At 42.9% G+C, this 23,146-nt stretch overlaps 1 protein-coding gene across 2 annotated transcripts in view; it reads left to right on the forward strand.

Annotated features, from left to right (window-relative positions):
• Window positions 1-23,146, forward strand: part of MTA3 (metastasis associated 1 family member 3) — a 190,028-nt gene that overhangs the window by 81,929 nt on the left and 84,953 nt on the right. For both annotated transcript variants that reach the window (XM_026652526.1, XM_026652525.1), the window contains exon 7: window positions 2,777-2,879. In XM_026652526.1, coding sequence (XP_026508311.1) covers window positions 2,777-2,879 — 103 coding nt within the window. The remainder of the gene's footprint in view (window positions 1-2,776; window positions 2,880-23,146) is intronic.

Genomic DNA, 23,146 nt, shown 5'->3' on the forward strand with positions numbered 1-23,146 from the left:
CACTGGAATGCGTTACCTAGGGAGGTGGTGGAATCTCCTTCCTTGGAGGTTTTTAAGGCCTGGCTTGACAAAGCCCTGGCTGGGATGATTTAGTTAGGAATTGGTCCTGCTTTGAGCAGGGCGTTGTACTAGATGACCTCCTGAGGTCCCTTCCAACCCTGATATTCTATGATTCTATGATTTTCCAGGATGTGGTGTTCAGTTAAACACAATGAAAGATATTTTTAAAAATATGTTAAGTTTGTAATGATGTACTCTTCGATTACTTACGTATAATGTTTCCCAGTATATATCTGTCAGAAATAGAAAAGTTTGAATGTATGGACAAGTGTATAACTATTCATAAGTTTACAGACACAAAATCCCACCAGAGAATGTTAGAAATCCACAATATGTCTGTCAGTGCTGGGGATTTTACATTTGAATGTGAATTAGCTTTCTTAAAATGTGTAAAATCACATGAGGCAGACCACTCTCTATTGACTGTTTATCAGAGGAGGCCCATTTACCTTTTTTTTCTCAGTACATGAAATATATTGTGCTTGTAAAATGTGCTCCTGATATGTTAGATTCAGATTGTAGGATGCAAATAACTGGTGTATTTGGTAAGATTAATACCATGCTACCATTTTCATTTTAATTGAGAACGGACATATTAGCAAAGCATGTCCTGCATAATATGCTTTTTGGAAGGGCAGTAGAATTCCAAGAACAATAGTTTTGTTTGAGGCCTGGTTCTAGCCTCTGAAAAACACAGGTTATTTCACCTTTTGATGATGCTATGCATGTTAACATTTGCAATCAGATGCCTTGTAAATCTTGGTGATTTTTGGTTTTGATTCAGATTTATAGATTCAAATCTTCTTGTGAGAGTTTTGTGTTCTCTATGTTTTTGCACAGTTTTGTAAAGGACTGTGGTGGTTTAAAGCCCAGTTCTGTTCTGCCCAAACAGATGCCCACAGAGCTCTTGTTGAAGTCAAGGCAAATGGAATGGGCATATTTGAGGACATAAATGTATTCTTGGAGTATAACATAAAAGTGAACCATAAGTAATAGGGGCCCTACTGATTAAAATGGCTTGGCACATGTGTTCACTGGGGGGAGAAGATGTGCCCAACCAGGGAAGCACCAAAGGATCCAGCCCATGCACGTTAAAGCACACCACAGGGAGTCTGGTTGGATGGGTGTGTTCTGGGGGAGAGAGGAGAGTTTATCCATGGCATGTGGCCGGGGATTCCAAGTAGTCCCACACACCATGGATAACCTCCCCAAACCCCAAAGAATGCAGATCACCCATACAATTGGGCTGCCTGTGGTGGGCCTCCCCATTGCGCAGTGGAGTATCCTGGTTCTGCTGCATTTTGGGACTTTTGAACCCATGAATGAGGTGCGATGGGCAAGGTTTAGGCTTAACTCTGTATTCTCCATAGCAGTATGCTTACCCATTGCTTCTCTACTTTGCTGTACAAATAACACATTGAACTTGTCCTTGCACCCATTGTGAAAAATGTCTGAAAGCGCTGGCATTGTTTTAGCCTCATGCAGAGCTGTCACATTCTGGGTTGCAGTCCAGACCAGTGAGGGGTTGTCATCACCTGCTTTATAACTCTGGGTGCCTCAAATGTTCTGCTGCTGTGGCTCACACCCTGGGTGTCAACAGCCAGCAGATTAGCATGGAGTATCCTGAGTGTTTGCGTGCTGTGCCGCCCTGGTTCTGCACTCTTGCCCCAGCAGCCTGCCTACAACGCAATAGCCCCACTCTAGTCACTATCACCCAGTTATCGTATGCAGGGGCGACCCCAACACACTCTCAGTCCTGAATTTCTCCAGATCTGTCAACCCTGAAGTGTCCAGGCCTCTTGTGGAACACTCAGAGAAATAATAAGGTTTGTTTGCGCCTCTAAAGAGACAAAATACACAGTTTATCACGTTAACACAAATCAGCACTGGCATGGTTTAGTTTTAAAGTAAGACAAGTTTATTAACAAGAGAAGATAGGATTTTAAGTGAGTTCAAGTGAAAAGGATGGAGGTAGAAATGACTACAAGCAAATAAAAATGAAAAATGCTTTCTAGAAGAGACTAAAACTTAACAAAACTACAGTCTTGATACAAGAGAAGAATTTTTTCACAGTAGCCATATTAAAATAGTGCTTGTAGCTATGCTTGACTCAAATGAGTTTAATTGGGAAATTAATATGACTTTTTGTGTGCCATCAACTTATTTATTAAATTGCAAGAACTATAACTGGTTAACCGAGAATAAGAGTCATTGTTTTAATAGTATGAACAAAGTGGTTGCTCTGAGTAAAAAGTGGGGCTAGAAATAATTTAATAAAGATTTTCCAAAATCATGTCAATGGGCTGAGAGTAGTCTGCAGTATTTTCTACTTTGAGGCATATTCAAAATAGAAAAATAACATAATAGCATTTAATTGCTGAATTTGTTTGAGTGTAACATTAATTTTTGCTGTGGTTGGGAAGCAATTTTAAAAAATACAGTGGACAGTGGAACCATAGTTCCAACTCTTATCAAGTTTTATTAAGCTTCTTTGATTCTATACTTTGTGTTGATACTTTCTCTATGCAAGTTAAAATGCTAATTTTAGGCTAGACCTTTCTTTGTGATATTGCAATATTAAATTTTAAGTGGTAACTGCTGATTTAATTAACTCTTATTATATTTAAAGTACAGTATATTATTTAAGCATGGTTTAAAAAGTGCACAAAGAGCAACCTTGTAAATACGTGTTTTATCCCATTTACCTTTTTGACAGGAGAATTAGATGACAGAGAGCAGGCAAAGCTGGAAGTAAAAGTATGGGATCCAGATAGCCCCCTTACTGATCGTCAGATTGACCAGTTTTTAGTTGTAGCACGGTAAGCCTGAAATCCTCTAATCCCAGAAAAATACTTTTTCCTCCTATAAACCCTGTAGACCATTGACTGCTTATTCCCCTATCTGTTGTTCCACAACTTGTTTAACGTTCTATGTTTATCTTGCAGTTAGATAAGAGAAAACCATTAGAATGGAACATGATGCATATCTATTTTAAAGTAAATTATATAGGAAAGGAATATATTTCTGAATTTCTTCCAGACTTCATACTTTTGCAGATCTTGGCAGAGTTCGATGGAGGGCATAAGCCCCTTCTTAAAATTTTAATGTTGATATTCTTTTCCAACTCCACTTTCTCCTCAGAATAAATGAAGCAGGATTTCAGCACTACCTTTTTAGTCTGGTACTGTAGTATTTGAAATTGCTGAATTTAACAAAGATTAAGATTATAATTCAAGCAACTGTAAACCAATGGAATGACTGAAGAACTCGTGACATTTGCATGTAATCCAACTGTCACATACACTGCAATTATTTTCAGTGAATAGCAGAAGATTTTGAAGTATACCACAATAATTCATTACTATGTCCTACTCTTCATTAGGGAAAAACTCTGGTTGGGTAATATCATAAACTAGCATACTCTTAGGATATGTCTACACTGCAGCTGGGAGCGTGCCTCTCAGGCAGAGTACAGAGGCTGTATTTGAATTACAGTGCTAAAAATAGCACTGTGAATGTTATGGCAGGGGCAGCAGCACAGGATAGCCGTCAGAGTACAAACTCACCTGATCTCCTGGGTTCATACTGAGGTGGCCAGCCTGAGTCGCCACGTCCACACTGCTATTTTTAGCATGTTAGTTCAAGCAGAGCTAGCGCATGTCTTTCTGCTTGGTCTAGGAGGCTCTCTCCCAGGTGCAGTGTAGACATATCCTCGGAGGCCTGTGACAGAGCCCTGCTGAAGTTCAGATATGCCCTTTTTCAAACATTTTTAGATAGATTTCTGAAACTTCAAAAACAGTGACGTTTTCCATTGAAAGAGTAAAACCATTACCCTCATACAGTCTCTTTTCCCTGTCCTATAATAAATGCTTACAGTAAACCTTATTGCTCCATCTACTACAAACTAAGGAAGCAGAGGACTACCTGTCAATGCTAGTGTAAAGGCACCAGCCTGCCTTCTTCCCTCTCAGTAATTTTGCTTCTCTATTCTGAAAGCAGAGTGCAGCCCTACATCTTTTTAGTCTAAGAACCTTAATTTCTCTTCTTCCCAGCTCTTGTTCTTTCTTATCTTCTTTCTGGACAACATGTGTCTGGAGAAGAAAAATCAGAGGGAGAGGAAGGCAGAGAGGAGCTCTGCTTTCAATTCCATAGCCTGTGTCATGTAGGGAAATGGGCTTGTGGGTCACACCTCCCTCTGATCTCAGAGGCTAGCTCATCTAGGATCAGTCCTCCTCTGATCAGTAAATGTGTACTGTTCCTTTGACACATCTCTCCTCCCTGTATTGCTTCTTGCTTGCACAGCAGCATATTGCTCTTGCCAGCAAGTAGATCCACTATCAAGCTGGAGAGATGGAAGTTTGAAGCTGAATCCCTTCAGAAGATCATGCTGCCTTATCTCCGCTGAGCAGACCCCCTTGGGGAAGCTGAAGAGATGCAAGGCGGAGTCTGAGCAACTTCAGAAGGGCATGCTACTGTACTTCCCTGCACCTCGTGCACTTCTTGGGAGATTACAGAGTTGCTGGGTCAGAACTTGACCCCATTCACTTAGGAGTTGATAAGTCCCTGTGTGGAAGGTTTCCATTGTGGTGGGGGTGTCTTTTGGGGATGCCAGTTTTTCTCATCTATTTAAGGTCTTTTAGGCTGCTATCTCCATTGGTCTCCCAATGGGAAATGGATTCCCCCTGACTATTAGGGAAGTCTTCTCTGCTTTAGCATTTAGACATTTCTATCTTTGTCTGAGCCGAAGAGATTTTCTTCTGATTTACTTTAGAAGATCATCTTTCCAGTTAAAAGAGACTAGATGTGCGAGTGCCAATTAATAGCAGTGAGTCAGCTTGAGTATTTCCCCACAGGAGAAGATTGCTGTCTCACTGACAATTTCCTCTGTTAGCAGAGCTCATCTCAGGGGAGCACATTAGTTCCCTAGAGAGATACCTTTCTCTGTCCTATAGTGCACACAGTAATAAGCAGTAGAAGATTTTCCTTTGCTTTACCATAAGCTGGAGTCAGTTTCGATTACATTACATTACGTTTTCAGATGCTGGAGCTTTTAATCTCCCCTGTCTCTAATAGGCTAGCCCAGAGGTTCTCAACTTGGGGGTCATGGATACCTTGCATTTCCTATACTCATAAATGGTACAGAGATCCTGACTAAATCCCAGCAAAATGGGAGTGGGGGTTCCAGTATGGACAAAGGTTGAGAACCACAGGGCTGACTTATATGATCAGATCTATTCACTTTCACTTTGTGGTAGTTCCGTTTAGATTTCATCCCTTGCATATTAAGTGTTCTAGTTTTTTTTTTTTTTATACATTTGCCTTTTTGGTACATTCCACTTTTGTAAATATATTTTGGGGTGCAGTAAAACTGCAAGTCACCAAGGACCCCCAGGACTTATGAGTCTTTCTCCCTTCATCCAGCAAGGATTGGTCAATCTTTCAAGAGAGCCATTCTCTCAGCCATGTGATCGGTCCAGCCATTTGTAGTCTCCTCTTTCTCATCTCCAACTAAAAGTGGGTTTTGAAGATTAGTTAAGGTACTCTTTATGCAGCATCGGTATTTTAGTAGCTCTCTGCCTCAACTCTATTCTCCAATTCCTGTTAAATGAAAATTTCATACTTACCATTGCTTAGTTCTGTTTCCCATAAGGCAAATTCACCTCATCTGTGTTTTCTTGTTATTTGTTACATCCATTTAAAAGTTAGAATGGGGAAAGAGTGGAAAATTACGTACCAGTATTCTATTTACTTTAGTTCTCTTCTTTTCTTCTGCATCCTTTCCACCTACCTTCTGCATTTTGTTCTTAGACACTTCTACCTCAGACAAGAAACAAAACTAAACAAGAGAAAATGGAATTTTTCACCTTGTAAAAGGAGATATAATGCCAACTGTATGGATTTGTCTTACGATGAGAGATCAAGTGTTGCTTCATCAACTATGAACATTCCATTTATCATCTTCAAAAAAGAAATCCATATATTCAGTAAAATATAATGAAGTAAAATATTTAAAATGTGCGGTTAAGTAGTGGTGGTAATTGCTACTATTGAACATAGCCAGAGCTCTGTTCTTGCAGGGTAATTAAAATATACATACTTCTGTAGTGTATGTGGGTTTTCTGCTGAATATAGTCAATAGGAATACACGTGACTCCCAATGTTGTTGTTTAGAAAATTGCCTGTTCAGTACAATTAATACTGATATAGTTTTGGATTCTATTCAGATAAGGAAAATCAGAGGAATTGACGAGGAAATTAAACTATTGGCAGAGATGCGGGGTAAAATTGTATAACTGTGGGGGATTCTCTAGGGGGGAAGATTGTGAGGACCAATCCAGTGTCCCCCAAAACAAGAAGGTGTTTGTCATAAGGATGAGTAAGAGTACCTAGTGACAGCCACATGGTTTGGAAATAAGAGAAATGGGTTCACTGCAAGTTCTATAATCTATCAGTAATTCTGTTTCTTCTGCCCACCCACAGTACCTGACATTAACGCTGGTCTGTCTTTGTAGATTTTACAGTGCTGGATATCATCTTGGCTAAAAAATGACTAATTTGCATATGTAGACTGAATTTACACCCTCTTTGTGCACCTCCCCTACAGAATTTGACCCATTGCCTAAATTTAATTCCTTCCTTCCTTGTAACGTCTATTGCAAAGATTCTTTCCTCCTTTTCATTGAAATTAGAGAAGAGGGTGGGGCCATAATAGTGTTTTAAGTGATGTCTTATGAATTTAAGGTTTCAGAGTAGCAGCCGTGTTAGTCTGTATCCGCAAAAAGAACAGGAGTACTTGTGGCACCTTAGAGACTAACAAATTTATTAGAGCATAAGCTTTCGTGGGCTACAACCCACTTCTTCGGATCCACTGTGACAATGCGGTTCTGGCGGAACCCAACTGAGAGTGCCAACTCAGGACAAATCGCTAAAACAGGGCAGTTACAGCCCAAGGCTGGGGTTTTTCCACCTCTAAGGCAAACCAAACCAGCCAGGCTAAGAGGACTTCGGTCTCACCCCACTGGCTAACCGCAAGTCTCACAAGCAATCTCCTTAGACACTCCAGTTTCCCAGTATCACCACTAGTGCCACTCGTTATGGGGACAAATGGTTATGAAAACCAAGACCCCAGTAAAAGAAAAAGGTTCTCCTGATCCCAAAGGACCAAGCCCCAGACCCAGGTCAATATACAAATCAGATCTTACCCACCAATCACGCTGTTGCCAATCCTTTAGAATCTAAAATCTAAAGGTTTATTCATAAAAGGAAAAAGATAGAGATGAGAGTTAGAATTGGTTAAGTGGAATCAATTACATACAGTAATGGCAAAGTTCTTGGTTCAGGCTTGCAGCAGCGATAGAATAAACTGCAGGTTCAAATCAAGAATGCATCCGAAGAAGTGGGTTGTAGCCCACGAAAGCTTATGCTCTAATAAATTTGTTAGTCTCTAAGGTGCCACAAGTACTCCTGTTCTTTTTATGAATTTAAGCCATTTCCATTTTTCAGATTTCCCCCCCTCTTTAAATGAAAGTGATTCAGATTTACCATATGTCCCCTATTCATTTTCCTAGCAAAACTGCTGAGACTGCAAAGTGATATGTATCAGATATTCCATATAATACTTAGCTTTTCTTTGTTCCAAAGACCCCAGCCCATTCCTCTTCCCGGCGAAGAATAACAGTGGACAACTTTCCTTCTTTTCAGCAGTCATTTCCCTAGCACTTTAAACTTTTGAGGTTGAAAAAAGTGTCAGGAAGTGGGAGTAATGAAGCACTGCTCTGTACCTACAATTAGTTGCTTTAGAAATGACAAGAAAAATTAATCTTCTGGAAAAGTAACATTTTATTATCAATATACTCTGCATGTCACATTCTGCTCTATCCAATCTCTGGGGCCTTTGTCCAACTTTAATTATCATTGTGCTGGTAGCATATGTCTGCATTAAAAAGTATTCTAAGACTTAAATAAATTGAAACTCCCTGGAATTAAGGAAAGGAGCATGGATCTTAACTGGCTGCTTATAGACTGGTTGTATAGGCAAAGATAAAAGATACCCTTCTATAGATAGGTTCATTTGTGACTCTTGGGAAATGGGGTATTGACATAATAAGGCAAACAAAAAAACAAACACTTCCTTAATGACTGGGCACTGTCTAAGAAGCTAAGGTGGGTTGAACCCCATAACTATGCTTAGATCCTTTGGCCTAAAGGCTGGGCCTGGGGTCTGTTTCGTACATGTATAAATGTATTTTGAGAACTACAGTGAGCTCTCAGACAACCTTGTATAGGCCTGAAAGATGACATGTTTTAACTGGGCTTGGCAGAATTCGATTTTTATTTTTGTATAATTGCTACAGATAAATCAGTGTTTCTTTTTAAGCTTTTTTTTAATCCATTTAAATTTTCACCATTATGCAAAAGTATGAGCTTTTAAGCATTTTTTCTCCAGTTTTTATCAATGTAAATTTTCACAATTCCAGGAAATTATGCGTGGGTCAGACAATAATTAAATAATGACAGTAGAGGTTGAAATTCAGAGAGTTAAAGCTTTATAACCGTTAAAACACAAATTGTCAACATCACATGTCAAAATATACATAATAAATATCCTTAAATCAAACTCTAATACGTTCTCAGGCAGCATTTTTCTTACTTTGCCTATCTGTAAATCCTGATTATCAATGGAAATATTTTATCATCTGTTTGTGTACAGTGAAATCAACATTTACCAATAAAAATATATAATCCTTCCAAGCCTAGTTTTAACTAAACCTATCAAGATGGTTGTAGAAGAATGCAGTTAATCTTTACCTCAAGCCTCTGGAGAGAGGAGGGGGAAGGATTGAGCTCTCTGAGAAATATAAACTCGGAACAGAGCAGGTCATGAACTCCATCTCACCTGGACTGATGAGACTAAAATTCCTGAGGCAAAACGGAGACCAATTATACTGATCTGAGATCCAGAACTTGCTATATAAAATTCTGGGCCCATGCCAAAACACCAGTGCTGTCTGAGGGGCTAGTGACCATTTTAGGATTTTAATACCTTGCAAACCACGTGGGTTAAAAATGATTGTTGTACACCCATAGTGACTCCAGCTAATGTTGGTAACACATGAACTATTGTACCTTAAAATTGCATCATTCTGTTATCACCTTGCTTTTTTTTTTTTTAACCTCATTCTTCTCAAATCTGACCTAGTTTTTATTAACCACCAGTTTTTGAGAACTGGTAAAGCAAGGACCAGTGTTAGCTAGTGCTGTACACAAATTGAAAACTTGGAGACCCTAGAGTTAATCTCTGATTCTTGTGTGAATGTTAGCTTCTAAATATTGTGCTGTAGTAGAAGTGACTGGAGGGAGGGAAAGAAAACTGTATTTGGAATAACTACAATTGCCCAGGGGCCCAATTAAATTAAATTTTGATTTTTTTTTTCTCCGTTTACTTTATTTTTTCCTGTCATCCACTATTTTTTCCTCTTGGCTTAATTGTATAGTGGCGCCTCTCGAACATGAAAGACGAGCTATTCATGACATCATCAGCCCCATGAGACTCACGTGGCCTCTCAGCTTTTGTGGCGTGAGGAACCTAAACCATTATAACTTTTTTTTTTTTTTAAAGCAAGGCTGTTAACTTGGAAATCACACTTCTCCCTGAATTTTTTTCATCTACAATTGTTTTCCAAGTAGCAGGTACAATTACTATAACAAAAAGATTTGAGAAATGATTTTGCATTTGACAGCACTTTTGTAATCAATTTCATTGTTTCCTCTTAATAGTGAGTCTCTCCTTTTATTTTGTTGGCCATTCACACAGCAACAGGGAAGAGGAAGCCACTTTAAAAATAGGAAAACCTGATTATAAAATCCCAAATTGGTAGGAGGACTCTGGGAGAGAAAATTGACAAAATATGACATGAACTTCCCCTTCCCTTCCTACAGCTCTTTCTTCCTTCTCCCCGTCACAGATATAGAAAAAACCCCTCACCTCTGACCCCTGGTTCCTCCAACTACTACCCCATCATCCTTTTCCCTTTCACATCTAAGCTCATTGAACTTTTTGTTGACAACAGCTGTCTGAAGTTCCTCTCTTCCAATTCCATCCTCAAGCCTCACCAATTTGGGTTCCACCCTTCGCACTGAACTGAAACCTCTCTTGCCAAAGTCTCTAATGACCTCTTCCTAGCCAAAGCTCAGAATCAGTACTCCATCCTGATCCTCCTTAACCTGTCAGCTGCCTTGAACACCATCAACCTTTCTCTTCTTGAAATCTTGTCCTCCCTTGGCTTCCATAACTCTGTCCTCTCCTTGTTCTCCTACCTCTCAAATCGTTCCTTCAGCTTGTCCTTTGGAAGATCCTCCTGATCCCCCTCCCCCTTCAACTTTCTGTGGGGTTTCTCCCTCTTCACTTTATCTCTGGATAATTTCATCCACAAACACAAATTAAACTTTATCCTACCTCCTTCTGTTCAAACTAAAATCTCAGCCTGTCTCTCTGACATCCTCGCAGATATCTAGCTGTCAGCTCAAGATCAACATGGCTAAAACAGACCTCTTAATCTCCTCCCCACCCTCAAGCCTTCTCTCCTATCTCTGTTCTCTGTCACTGTAGACAACACCACCATTCTGCCTGTCACTCAGGCTCATAATCTGGGTTTCATCTTTGACTCAGACCTCTATACATCCTTACCGCCAGGATATGTCTAAATCTTACTGAAGTTGTATGCACTGTAGTTGTAGCTGGGTCAGTTCCAGGATATTAGCGAGACAAGGTGGGTGAGGTAATATCTTTTATTGGACCACGTCTGTTGGTGAGAGAGACAAGCTTCTCAGCCAAACAGAGCTTTTGTAAGCTTTTGAAAGAGTTCTGTGTGGCTTGGAAGCTTGTCTCTGTCACCAACAGAAGTTGGTCCAATAAAAGATATTTCCTCACTCACCTTGTCACTCTTATATCCTGGGATTGACACACACTACAACTTCACTGCATGCAACAATGGAAGATACTGAATTTAGCTGTCTGAAATGGAAACTCCGCAATAAGAAAAAGGAAACAAAAACTTAACAGTGACGACTACTTCCTGAGCAAATGCAAGAAACAATACATCATCCTCAGGGGTCTCACCGTCTATAATGGACTTCAGAGAAACGGAGGAACCACTTACTGCACCTCACATACCTCGGAAAGGACTACCTCAAACAGGAAATCACCACCTGCTCCCCACACACTGGAAGAAAAAAACCCAGGAAAGTTACCTGGAAGTGATGAAAGAAATCTAAAACAACTATCAAAAAAACCTGACAACAGCCATCCAACACCAAAAACAAAAAGTGGAACCAATTACAGCTACTCCACAACCCACAGAACACCACCTCCAGGAGAAACCATGGCACCGGTACCCTCCACATGGCACCCAAATATCATCAATTTATCAAGACTACCCCGCACTGGGGATGAATTATCTATACTCTCTAAGGCAGTGTTTTTCAAAGTACGGTTCGTGACCTAGTACTGGGTCGCAGAATGTCAGGCACTGGGTCGCCTTGCTGATTCAAATTATAGTGATCTTTGCCGCACAGCAGCTCTAAAGGGCCACGCAGCAGGGACCTCGAGAGGAGAGAAGTAGGGGGTGGGCTGGAACTGGAGAGGGGAGCAAGTTGGGGCTTGCAGGGCTGCTGCGGGCCTCTTCCCCGGCCCCGGAGCTCGCTGCTGCCAGTGGGGAGAGAGGGACCCTTCCCCTGGAGCTCCGTGCTGCTTGCTGGCAGGGAGAGATAGGGGCCCCTCCCCTGGAGCTAGCTGCTGCCGGCGGGAGAGGGCTGGGTGGAGTCCTCTGGCCCCAGCCCTGGGGCAGCCTGCCTGCACCCCAAACTCCTCATCCCTGGCCCCACCCCAGAGCCTGCACCCCCTGCCAGAGCCCTCACCCCCCCACATTCCAACCCTCTGCTGCAGCCCTGAGCCCCCTCCTGCATCCTGAACCCCTCATCCCCAGATCCACCCTAGAGCCCTCACCCCCAGACAGAGCCCTCACCCCCACATCCCTACCCTGGGCCACTTCCCACACTCCGAAGCCCTCAGCCCCACCGCATTAATTTTGTTATGTGCACCAATATAGAGGTGATTTGTCACACATCACCTCTATATTGGTGCACATAACAAGATTCATTCCACACATGAGTGGGAAAAATTAGAGGGAACACTGATTACAACATCATTAGAATAACATTACAATTATACATGCATAACATCATGTTTCTGGTATTTGCATAGAGTTGCATCTTACACCTACTATGTTTTACGCACTACACACGTGGACAATACAGTTTGAGTATAATCCCCTAAATTGCTTTTCCGATCCGCCCACTGCTGTGTGTGGAGACTCAGATTTTTGCATGATTTTTGATAAACCCCCAAAAAGCTGGAAAATATGGATCATTTTGTGATAAGAAAAAAGTCTGGAAACACAACCATCAAATCCATCAACATCTGCGAGGGAAAGTGTAAGTACGCTATGCAGAACAGAAAATTCTAGCAGTAAAAATGAACAGACTGCTTCCACCTCATCTGAACAGCCAACTAAAAAGAAAAAATCATGGCCGAAGCAGTACAGTGCTAAAGCAAACCAAGAACCAAATCCCCACTGTGTTGTTTGCACCGAAGTGCTTGCAAACAAGAGTTTAAAGCGATCAAAGTTGAGGAGAGATTTAGAAACAAAACATACAGGACTCATGGATAAACCATTGGACTATTTTCAAAGGAAGCAATGGGAACTTAACTTATCAGGTCAGGTTCTCAGCCAGTCAACCACCTTGAATGATAAAGCACAACTGGCATTGTATTTGGTTGCATATCGTGTGGCAAAAGCGAAAATGGCCTATACGGTTGCTGAAAAAGTTATTCTTCCAGCATCTGTGGATATGGTGTGGACAATTTTTGATGAGAAGTCTGCTGAAAAATGGAAAAGTATTTCTCTCAGTGATAACACAGTGTCTCGGTGAATACATGATATTGCAGAGAAGTTGGAAGCTCAACTTGTAGCGCTGTTACAGTCAGTCGGGGATTTTGCTATACAACTTGACAAAAGTACTGATATTTCAGATTGCGCAACGCTGTTAATTTATGTGAAGTACGTATGGCAAGATGATTTTAAGGAGGATTTGCTGTGTTGTCTGACCCTACCAGCAAATACAACGAGGTCACAGATATTTGACTGCGTAGTTGGAAAATACAAACTGGAATGGGGTAACTGCAAAGGAATAACAAGTGACGGTGCGGCAAATATGACCGGAAAGAACAGTGGAGTTGTGAAAAAAATCTGTGAGTCAGCTGGCAATGACATTGTTTGGAATCATTGTTTCATTCACTGCAAAGCTTTGCCATCCAGGGGTATTCCTCCTGATCTTATTGCAGTACTGAAAAAAGCAGTCAAAATCGTAAACTTCATTAAAGGGGGCTCACTTAACAGCAGGCTTTTAGAAGCGCTATGCTCAGACATGGGAGAACACATGCATTTATTTTTTCACACTGAAGCAAGGTGGCTGTCGCGGGGCAGAGTGCTTACGAACTCAGGAACGAGATTCGTGTTTTTTTGGTGGTGAAAGAGTCTAACTTTGTTTGACAATGACAGTTGGTTAATAAAGTCATACCTTGCTGACATTTTCTTGATTTTTAAGTTAACTAAACTTGATGTTACAAAGAAGATGCAATGATTTGTGTCGGAGAATAACATCTCTGCTTCCACATTTGTTTTAACATTGTGAAGAGATACAAGTAATTCAAAAGTCATTGGCACTGTGGCAAGCACGTCTGAAAAGTAATCGGCCCAGCTACTACATGTTCCCAACACCGTTACAACACATTGAGGAAAATAACACCAGTGAGGAAAAAGTGAATGAAATGAAAACTATCATACAGTTACATCTCGCTGCTGTCTGTCTGTTTTAGTCGCTATTTCCCAATAAACAAGTTTGAATATTTGAATGAAGAACTCTGGGTGAAAGATCCTTTTGCTTTCGAAAACCCTGAGGCAACAATGGAGCTAAATCTGGGGCCTAGCAAGAGAATGAACTGCTGCATCTCACCTGTGATAATACTCTGAGAACACGGCATAAGTCAATACACTTATCATCATTATGGATAAGTGTTCCAAAGAATATCCACTGCTAAGTAAAGTAAGTGTGCTCTTGTTGCTGCCTTTCACAACAACCTACATGTGTGAAGTGGGATTTTCAACTATGACAAGATTAAAAACCAATGAAAGAAACCAAATGAACAGTGGACCTGATATGCAGGTAGCCCTTTCATCCTGTGATCCTGACTGGAACAAAATCATGAGGAACAAACAGGCCCACCAATCACATTAAGTAAATGAAACTCAACCTGACTGCCTTCATAGTGTTTTGTTTAAAAGTAATGGCTTTGTCTAGTGTTAGTTATGTAAAGTGGGTTAAGCTGGAATGTATTGCAATTTTATGATTTTATGAAAACTCTAGTCAAAAGTTATAATTATGTTGGGTCACGGGCATCAACAATTTTCTTCAACTGGGTCATGAGAAAAGAAGTTTGAAAACCACTGCTCTAAGCGACTGAACTCCTGATACCATACTAAAGTTGAGAAACAGAAGAATTTTTCCACCATCTACACCTCAAAGAATTCTTTCACAACAATGACACCACCACTCAGAATTACCACATCCCTACAGACAATCATAAGAAAAAAGAATCCTCTGACTGGATACCACGGAGCTACTTGTCTTCACTTTCAAGGCCTTTCATGGTGTGCATATCTCCACCCTACATATCTCTCATTCACTATCAAAATGTCAACTCCTGCCTCTGATTCGCCAACAATACCTGTCTCCATCACCCCTTTGATAGATTTTCAAACAAGATTGGAAGCTCTCTGAGGCAGGGGACCATCTTTTTGTCCTTTGTTTGCACAGTGCCTAGCACAGTGGGGTCCTGGTCCATGACGAGGGCTGCTAGGCACTGCATTAATCCAAATAATAAATGTATTTGAAACTAACTTATTTGATGCACTGTGATAATACCATATCCCTGCATTGGCTTGCAGTGTTATAATGGCTTCCCCGTGCTCTAGGCTTGGGTTTCAAATGCTCTCCTCACTGTTCTGCCAGTGAAGTCAGAACAAGTACATCCCTAATTAACATGCTTCTCCCCCCCCCCCCGCCCCCCAAACAGTGTCTTGTCTCAGAGATAACTTCAAGGGAACTATAAATGTAGCATTTAACAGCACTATGCCCAATGCAAAATATCAAAACAATAAAGAAACTGTGAAAGAAAAACAATATACGCGAAACCATATTAGTGATAAACCAATAAAGCAGATTAGCTGCTCAGAGTAATTCAAGTGTACTGTGATTTTAGATTAAAAAACAGGGTAACTACCCCTGATTGGATAGCATATAATAGCGGCACCCTCCCTCCCCCCAAAAAGGGAGGAGTGCAGGGTGTAATGCTTCATACAAATAACATACTTTGCTAAATAGGTGTGAGAGCTTTCTGTGCTGGACCAAAGGATCAGGAATACCTTAAATAGTTTTTTCTTGCTTTGTTTATTTGATGTATTCTGAACGGAGAAGGCATTCTCTAGGACACTTAAAAAGAGATTGCAGCAGAAGGACAAGAAACAGTTTAAGATACGATGGTGTCACAGTCTAGGATTTAGGCATGTTTCTGCTATTCAAAAGATTGTATTTTGTTTGATAAAGCTAGGGAAAACTCAGCAAAACTTAAAAATATCCATTGCTAGAGACGGGTTATTCACAGCACTGCAGAGATTGAAAAGTTTTCTTTCTGATTACTGATCCAGGACTACTTCTTAGAAGAACTAGTCTGCCAAAATATTTCTAGCATGGCAGGTCATGAAATATTGGACCTTATAATGTAAGTGTCATCAAATAATTTACTAATTAATTATTCATTATTTAATATTAACTATGCTTCCCAATCATTTCACAAAACTAAAAGTAAAACAGTCAACTTGAAATTAGACCGTTTTAAAAAAATAAGTTAGTGCATCCGAGTTCAGATTGCTGTCCAGAGCGGTCACAATGGTGCACTGTGGGATAGCTCCCAGAGGCCAATACCATCGAATTGCGGCCACACTAACCCTAATTTGAAATGACAATATCGATTTTGGCGCTACTCCGCTCGTCGGGGAGGAGTACAGAAATCGATTTTAAGAGACCTTTATTTTGAAATAAATTCGTTGTGTGGACGGGTGAAGGGTTAATTCGATTTAACGCTGCTAAATTCGAATTAAACTCATAGTGTAGACCAGGCCCTAGTAATCTACTCCCACCAGATGACTTCATGGCCCACCAAGAACTCCTGAAAAGGGTCGCCACAAACTTGGGACTGGAAGTCAAGGAGCTCAACGAGTCTTCACACAACTTAATTGACATTCTGGCTGCAGTGACTTCCTCCAGAGTGGTCCTGCCCATTAACAAGGCAGTAATTGGACTCGTCAGGGTACTATGGCAAATTCCTCCTTCTCTGCCCACCCCTCCCCAACCTCAAAAAGGACTGAGAAGAAGTATTATGTCCCAGCCAGTGGGTTTAAGTACTTTTACTCGCACCACCCCCTCCGGGGTCCCGGGTAGCATTGGTAGCGAATGAGTGGGACAGAAGGGGCAGTTGAGTGCTACCCCTAAAAATAAAGAGGCCAAGAGACTGGACCTGTTCAGATGCAAGGCTTATTCAATGAGCAGCCTCCAGTTGCATATCTCCAATCAGCAGGCTGTACTGTGGAGGTACGATTTTAACCTGTGGGACTCGTCCAAATTTAAGAATTCCCTGCTGCAGGAGCCAAGGCAGGAGTTCACAGCCATCCTAGAGGAGGTCAGGCAATGGCCAGAACCTCCCTCCAGGCGGCTCTGGACGCAGCTGGCTCAGCAGCCAGGACTATGGCATCAGCGATCACCATGAGGTGCTGTTTGTGGCGCCAGTCATCGGGCCTCCTGTACAAAGTGCAGCAGTTCATCCAGGACCTCCCCTTTGAGGGTACCTCACTGTTCTCTGGGGGGTGGGGTGGGAGAGGAGGTCTACAGCCCATCCTGGACCTGCATTGCCTCAACAAATATCTCAAGAAACTGAGGGTCTGCATAGTCTCCCTGGCCTCCCTAATTCTGTGTTTCCAGGAGACTGGTACGCCACCCTCTATTTAAAGGATGTGTATTTCCACATCTCCATCTTCCACTGTCACAGGAGATTTCTCTGGTTTGTAGTGGGGCAACGCCTCTACCAATTCACCTTGCCTCCCTTTGGCCTGTTGGAATCCCCATGGGTCTTCCCGAAGTGTATGACGGTGGCAGCAGCCTTCCTCAGACATCGAGGCGTGCAAGTCTACCCATACCTTGATTACTGGTTGATCAAAGGTCGCTCACTGGCTCAGGTCCAACACAGCATTGGTACAGTAAGGGCCACCTTTCAAGCACTGGGTCTGGTAATGAACGAGCATAAATCAACTCTGGTCCAGGTTCAGAGAATAGAGTTCATAGATGCAATGCTCGACTTGCCCCAGGCCAAGGCCTACTTATTGGAGGCCAGATTCCAACCCATGTCTGACCTGATCTCCAAGGTCACAACCCACCCACTAACGACTGCTCAGTTCTGCCTCAAAGTGTTGGGTCACTTGGTGGCATGTACCAATGTGTTGTAGTATGCACAAGTACTCCTCAGACTTGTGGCTGGCATCAGTCTACTCCCCAAGCAGACACCACTTCGACTCGATACTCATGATTCCGCCTCTGGTCCTCACTTCGCTGACCTGGTGGATAGACCCAGGATCCATAATGAACGGGGTACCTTTTGCTGCCCCTCATCCATCAGTAACCTTAGTCTCGGATGCATCAGACCTGGGGTGGGGAGCCCACCTCAACAGTCTCAGGACTCAGGACCTCTTGTCCCAGGTAGAACTCTCCGTGCATATAAATGTCAGGGACCTTTGGGCGATACTCTTTGCTTGCCAGGTATTCCTTCCCCACATCTTAGGCAAAATGGTGCAGGTCTTGAGGGACAGCACTGAATCAATGTTTTACATTAAGAAGCAGGGATGGGCTCGATCTTCAGCTTTGTACCAGGAGGTTCCCTTCGTTTGACCCTTTGACCGCACTCCTGTCCCTGTTATTTTAGTTGTCCCCCGGAATCACTTGGCTTCCAGGTCCTGTGGATCCTCCCCTTAGGCTGATGGGAAGTCCTTTAGCACTTCCTGGATCCCAATAGGCTGTGGGACTTATGCAAGAAACATGTTATTCACCTTGAGATGTCACATGTCCCGAGGGCCCAAGATGCACTGGTGGATCGCCTCAGCAGATCCTTTTCCTCTCACCATGAGTGGCTTCTTCACCTGGTGGTTGTCAGTGTCATCTTCCAGAAGTGGGGGCCTCCCCAGGTTGGACCTGTTCAGCACCAGACAGAACAGGAAATGCCATCAGTTCTGTTTGCAGCATGGGCACAACATGGACTCCCTCTCCGATGCCTTCCTGCTCTCATGGACAGACCGCCTAGTATACACCTTCCCACCAATCCCCTTGGTTCACAAGGTCCTCCCAAAATCAAACAGGACAAGTCAGAGGTTATCCTGATAGCTCCTGCGTGACCATGCCAGCATTGGCTTGGTATGCTTCTGGACCTCTAAGGGCAGCTCCACTCTAGCTCCCACTCCACTTGGAATTGATTTCATAAGACTACGGACAGTTGCTTCACTCAAATCTCACCTCCTTGCACCTGACGACATTGAGAGGGAAGGGATTGCTGTGTGGCTGAACCCTGAAGAGTAGGCGTGCTTGGAAATTCTTATTCGGTAGCAGAAAGCCTTCCACCAGGGCTGCCGACTTGGTAAAGTGGAAACATTTCACTTCTTGGGCCTCCGAAAGGAATCTCTCTCCATCCAGATCTTCTCTGCACTTTATCTTGGACTGTCCGCTCTACCTAATGTATCAAGGTCTAGCTTTGTTACCTGTTAAGGTTCACTTGGCAGCCATCTCTGCCTTCCACTCTTCAGTGAATGGCAGATCAGTGTTTTCGCACGAGATGACGGTCAGGTTTCTCAAGGGACTGGAAAAACTCTACCCTCAGGTTCATGATCCGGTTCCCCATAGAACTTAAACCTGGTCCTGTCAAGGCTCATGGGGCCTCCCTTCAAGCCGTTAGCATCGTGCCCCATATTGCTTCTCTCGGAAGGTTGCCTTCCTGGTGGTGATCACCGCAGCCAGAAGGGTCTCTGAGATCAAAGCCCTGATGTCAGAACCCCTTTATACCGTGTTCTTCAAGGACACCCCAACTGGCCTTCCTAAAAAAGGTGGTGTCGCAATTCCACAACAACTAGGACATTTTTCTTCCTGTCTTCTTTCCAAACCTCACAAGACTGCTGAGGAACGTCAGTTTCATACATTGGATGTTAGGCGAGCCCTCGCCTTCTATACTGAGAGAACTAAGCCCTTCCAGAAGTCCACACAACTCTGTAACAGTAGCAGAAAGAATGGGATGTGTCATCCCAAAGAATCTCATCCTGCATAACCGCCTGTATCTGAGCTTGCTTTGAGCAGGCAAAAGTTTCACCTCCAGCCATTGTGACCGCTCATTCCACGAGAGTCCAGGCTTCAGCAGCAGTGTTCCTCTTGCAGGTACCAAGCCAAGACATCTGCAGAGCTGCAACATGGTCATCGGTTCATACCTTCACGTCCCACTATGCCATCACCTAACAGGCCCGTGACAGTGCCTGTTTCGGGAGAGCGGTATTGCAATTAGCACGTCCATGAACTTCAAGCCCACCTCTGGAGGTACTGCTTGTGAATCATGTTAGGAGTGCTAGTGCCAGTGTAGGATTCAGGCCTGTATTTTCGCCTGAGATAGTATTCTGAGATTTGCTTACCTGTTTGATTTTTTTTGATACACCTACGTTCTTACTAATATGTGTGAACAAAAGGGTCCTTACTAATATGTGTAAACAAAAGACAAAGACACTGTGTATGTTGCTTCTGCCTAGCCAGATGGGTTTGTTAGTATAATGGGAACAGATAAGAGCAGTTAAAGTGTTACTGGTCATGGTGGGAGTATAATATATGAGCACTCTCTTGAAGACTGCCTCAACTCCTATCTCAAGACAAGGTCAAGCAACCAGTCGGGAGGAGCAAGTGGGGTGGTGGTGGTTGGGAGGAAGGTAAAACACTAAAAGGCCAGAGAAATGCCTGCCCCTAACCGTAGCACAACCTCACTCCTTACCCCTCCCATGGGGTTCAAAAGAGGTGGGACAAAGACCCCAGGCCCACGACCCCCCAAAATGGAACATGACCGTAAGTTTTAAGGGGTGGGACTGTGGGTGTTCATTTCAGGTATAATTATGCTTGCTGAGGAGGAGGGGACAAGACACTGGGAAACAAGGTTCTTCAGCATCAGAATCATGGTATACATCAGGGGTCTCAAACACGCAGCCCTGCGGAGCTCTTCCCTGTGGCCCGCCAAGTTCCCTGCACGCCCCCCCCCCCCCTACTTCCTGTCCCCGCCAAACCCCCCCCCCCCCCCCCCCCCCCGAGTTATTTTATATGGCAGCTAAGCTCCCCGCTCGCTGCTCCCCAATGTTTGGGGTCAGGTCTCTCCCCCGGCCCCGCCTGCCACCCCCACGCACCTCCCCCGAGTGTCCCCCCGGCCTCACTTGCTGCCTCCTCACTGCCCCGGAGCCTGCAGCTCACGCTGACTCAGCTCCGCTCTGCCGGCTTCCGGCATCACCTGCTGCCGCAGGGTCCTAGTGCCCCTCTCCACTAAGGCCAAGGCAGGCTGCCCTAGTTCTGAGCCTCTCCAATGCCCCGAACCTCTCCAATGCCCCAAACCTCTCATCCCCAGCCCCACAGCCCTCACCCCTGCACCCCCTCCTATCCCAAAACTCCATCCCAGAGCCTGCAGCCCCATCCCCTGTCCCAGCCCGGAGCCTGCACCCAGCACCCAAACTCCATCCCAGAGTCTGCACCCCAGACCCCCTCCCCCACCCAAACTCCCTCCCAGAGCCTTAGGCAGGTGGGGGCGGAGTTTGGGGGTGGGCGGTTCTGGACACCACCAAAATTTCTACAAACCTGCCACCCCTGGAAGAGGCAGAGCAGGAGTGGAGTGGTGGTGCAGCCCAGTGCAGAGAGGGGGCTTTACTGAGTGTATATATTTTATTAAAACCGCTTGGAAATGACTTCGTCGAAAAAAGAACACTCATGGAAGAAAAGAGAGTTTTTCAAGACAAATGGGAGAATTTATATTTTGTCACAGAGGTAAAAGATAAAATTCAATGCCTTATTTGTCAGCAAACGATTGCTGTTCCCAAGGAGTATAACGTGCGTCGGCACTACGACACGATGCACCTTGAAAAATATGATGCATTCACTGGAAAAATCCGAGAGGAAAAAGTTCAGTAACTTAAAGCAGCATTTGCCAAGCAAAGAAATTTCTTTTCGGGGATTAACAAGTCTAGCGAAGATTCAGTAAGAGCAAGTTTTGTGATAAGCGAAATGATAGCTAAATCATCACGACCTTTTACAGAAGGCTTATTCGTAAAAGAATGTCTTATGAAGGCCAGCGAAATTTTATGTCCTGATAGGAAGAAAGTTTTTGAAGGCATAAGCTTGTCTGCCAATACAGTTGCCTGCAGGATAACGGATTTAGCTGATAATGTGCAAAAACAATTGATTCAAATGGCAAAAGACTTCGAAGCATTTTCAATTGCTCTTGATGAGAGTACAGATGTATCAGATACCGCACAGTGTGCAGTGTTCATTAGAGGTGTGGATTGCAATTTGATTATAACTGAAGAATTGCTAGACTTAATGCCACTGAAGGGTACCACAATGGGATATGACATATTTCAAGGACTGGAAGAGTGCATTGAAAAAGCTGCGCTGCCATGGAACAAACTCGTATCTTTGGCTACGGATGGTGCGTCATCAGTGTGCTCTGAAAACATTGGTGTGGTTAGATTATTGAAGATCAAACTGAACAGCCTCAATATACCAGGAATTAGCTTCACCAGTATACATTGTATTTTGCACCAAGAAGCCCTGTGTAGTAAAAGTCTACAAATGAAGGAAGTTATGGATGTAGTTGTTAAAACTGTTAATTTTATACGTGCACGAGGGCTGAATCACAGACAGTTCACTTCTTTTCTAGCAAGTATGGACAGCAAATATGGGGAACTTCTGTATCACACTCAAGTTAGATAGCTGAGTCGTGGAAATGTTTTGAAGCGTTTTTTTGCACTTAGAGAGGAGATTGATTCCTTTATAAAAATGAAAAACAAGGAGGTTCCACAGCTTGATGATTCCACTTTTATCTGCAACCTTGCTTTTCTAACAGATGTAACTGATCACCTGAATGCACTGAACTTGAAACTTCAGGGTAGAAAACAGGTGATAACACAGATGTATGACAGTGTTAAGTCATTCAAAGTCAAGCTCACTTTGTGGGGGAAACAGCTGACTGCTGGCAAATTGGTTCATTTCTTGACTCTGAATTCCTTAGGAAAAGTTGAACCCAAATCCTTGAAAGAATATACAGATATCATTTCTAACTTACACAAACAGTTTGATGTGTGGTTTAAAGATTTCAAGGCACTTGAACCACATTTTCAACTTTTTTCCACACCGTTTGCTGTTGAAATTGACTATGTTGCAGAGGAAATGCAGATGGAGTTAGTGGAGCTTCAGTGTGACACCATTTTGAAGCAGAAGTATACAGATGTTGGAATTCCGGAATTCTACAGGTTTCTTTCACAAGATAGATTTCCCATGTTATTCTCTGCTTCCGCAAAGATAATGGCAATGTTTGGAAGTACATATATATGTAAACAGTTTTTCTCTTCCATGAAGATTAACAAATCTGTGTTAAGGTCAAGGCTCACTGATGAACATTTGAAAACAACACTGAGATTGGTTTCGTCTCAGGATATCAAACCTAATATTGATGCTCTGGTTGATGCAAAACACTGCCAGCTAAGTGGCCAAAAATGAAATGACTGTCAAAATTAGCACTGACTTTTCACATTACAGTTAAAGAAGTTAATAAAAAAGTTAATAAATTGACTTTTAATAGCAT

This window comes from Terrapene carolina, unplaced genomic scaffold (genome assembly GCF_002925995.2).
Source record: "Terrapene carolina triunguis isolate 2854851 unplaced genomic scaffold, T_m_triunguis-2.0 Scaffold120, whole genome shotgun sequence".
Taxonomy (NCBI): domain Eukaryota; kingdom Metazoa; phylum Chordata; order Testudines; family Emydidae; genus Terrapene; species Terrapene triunguis.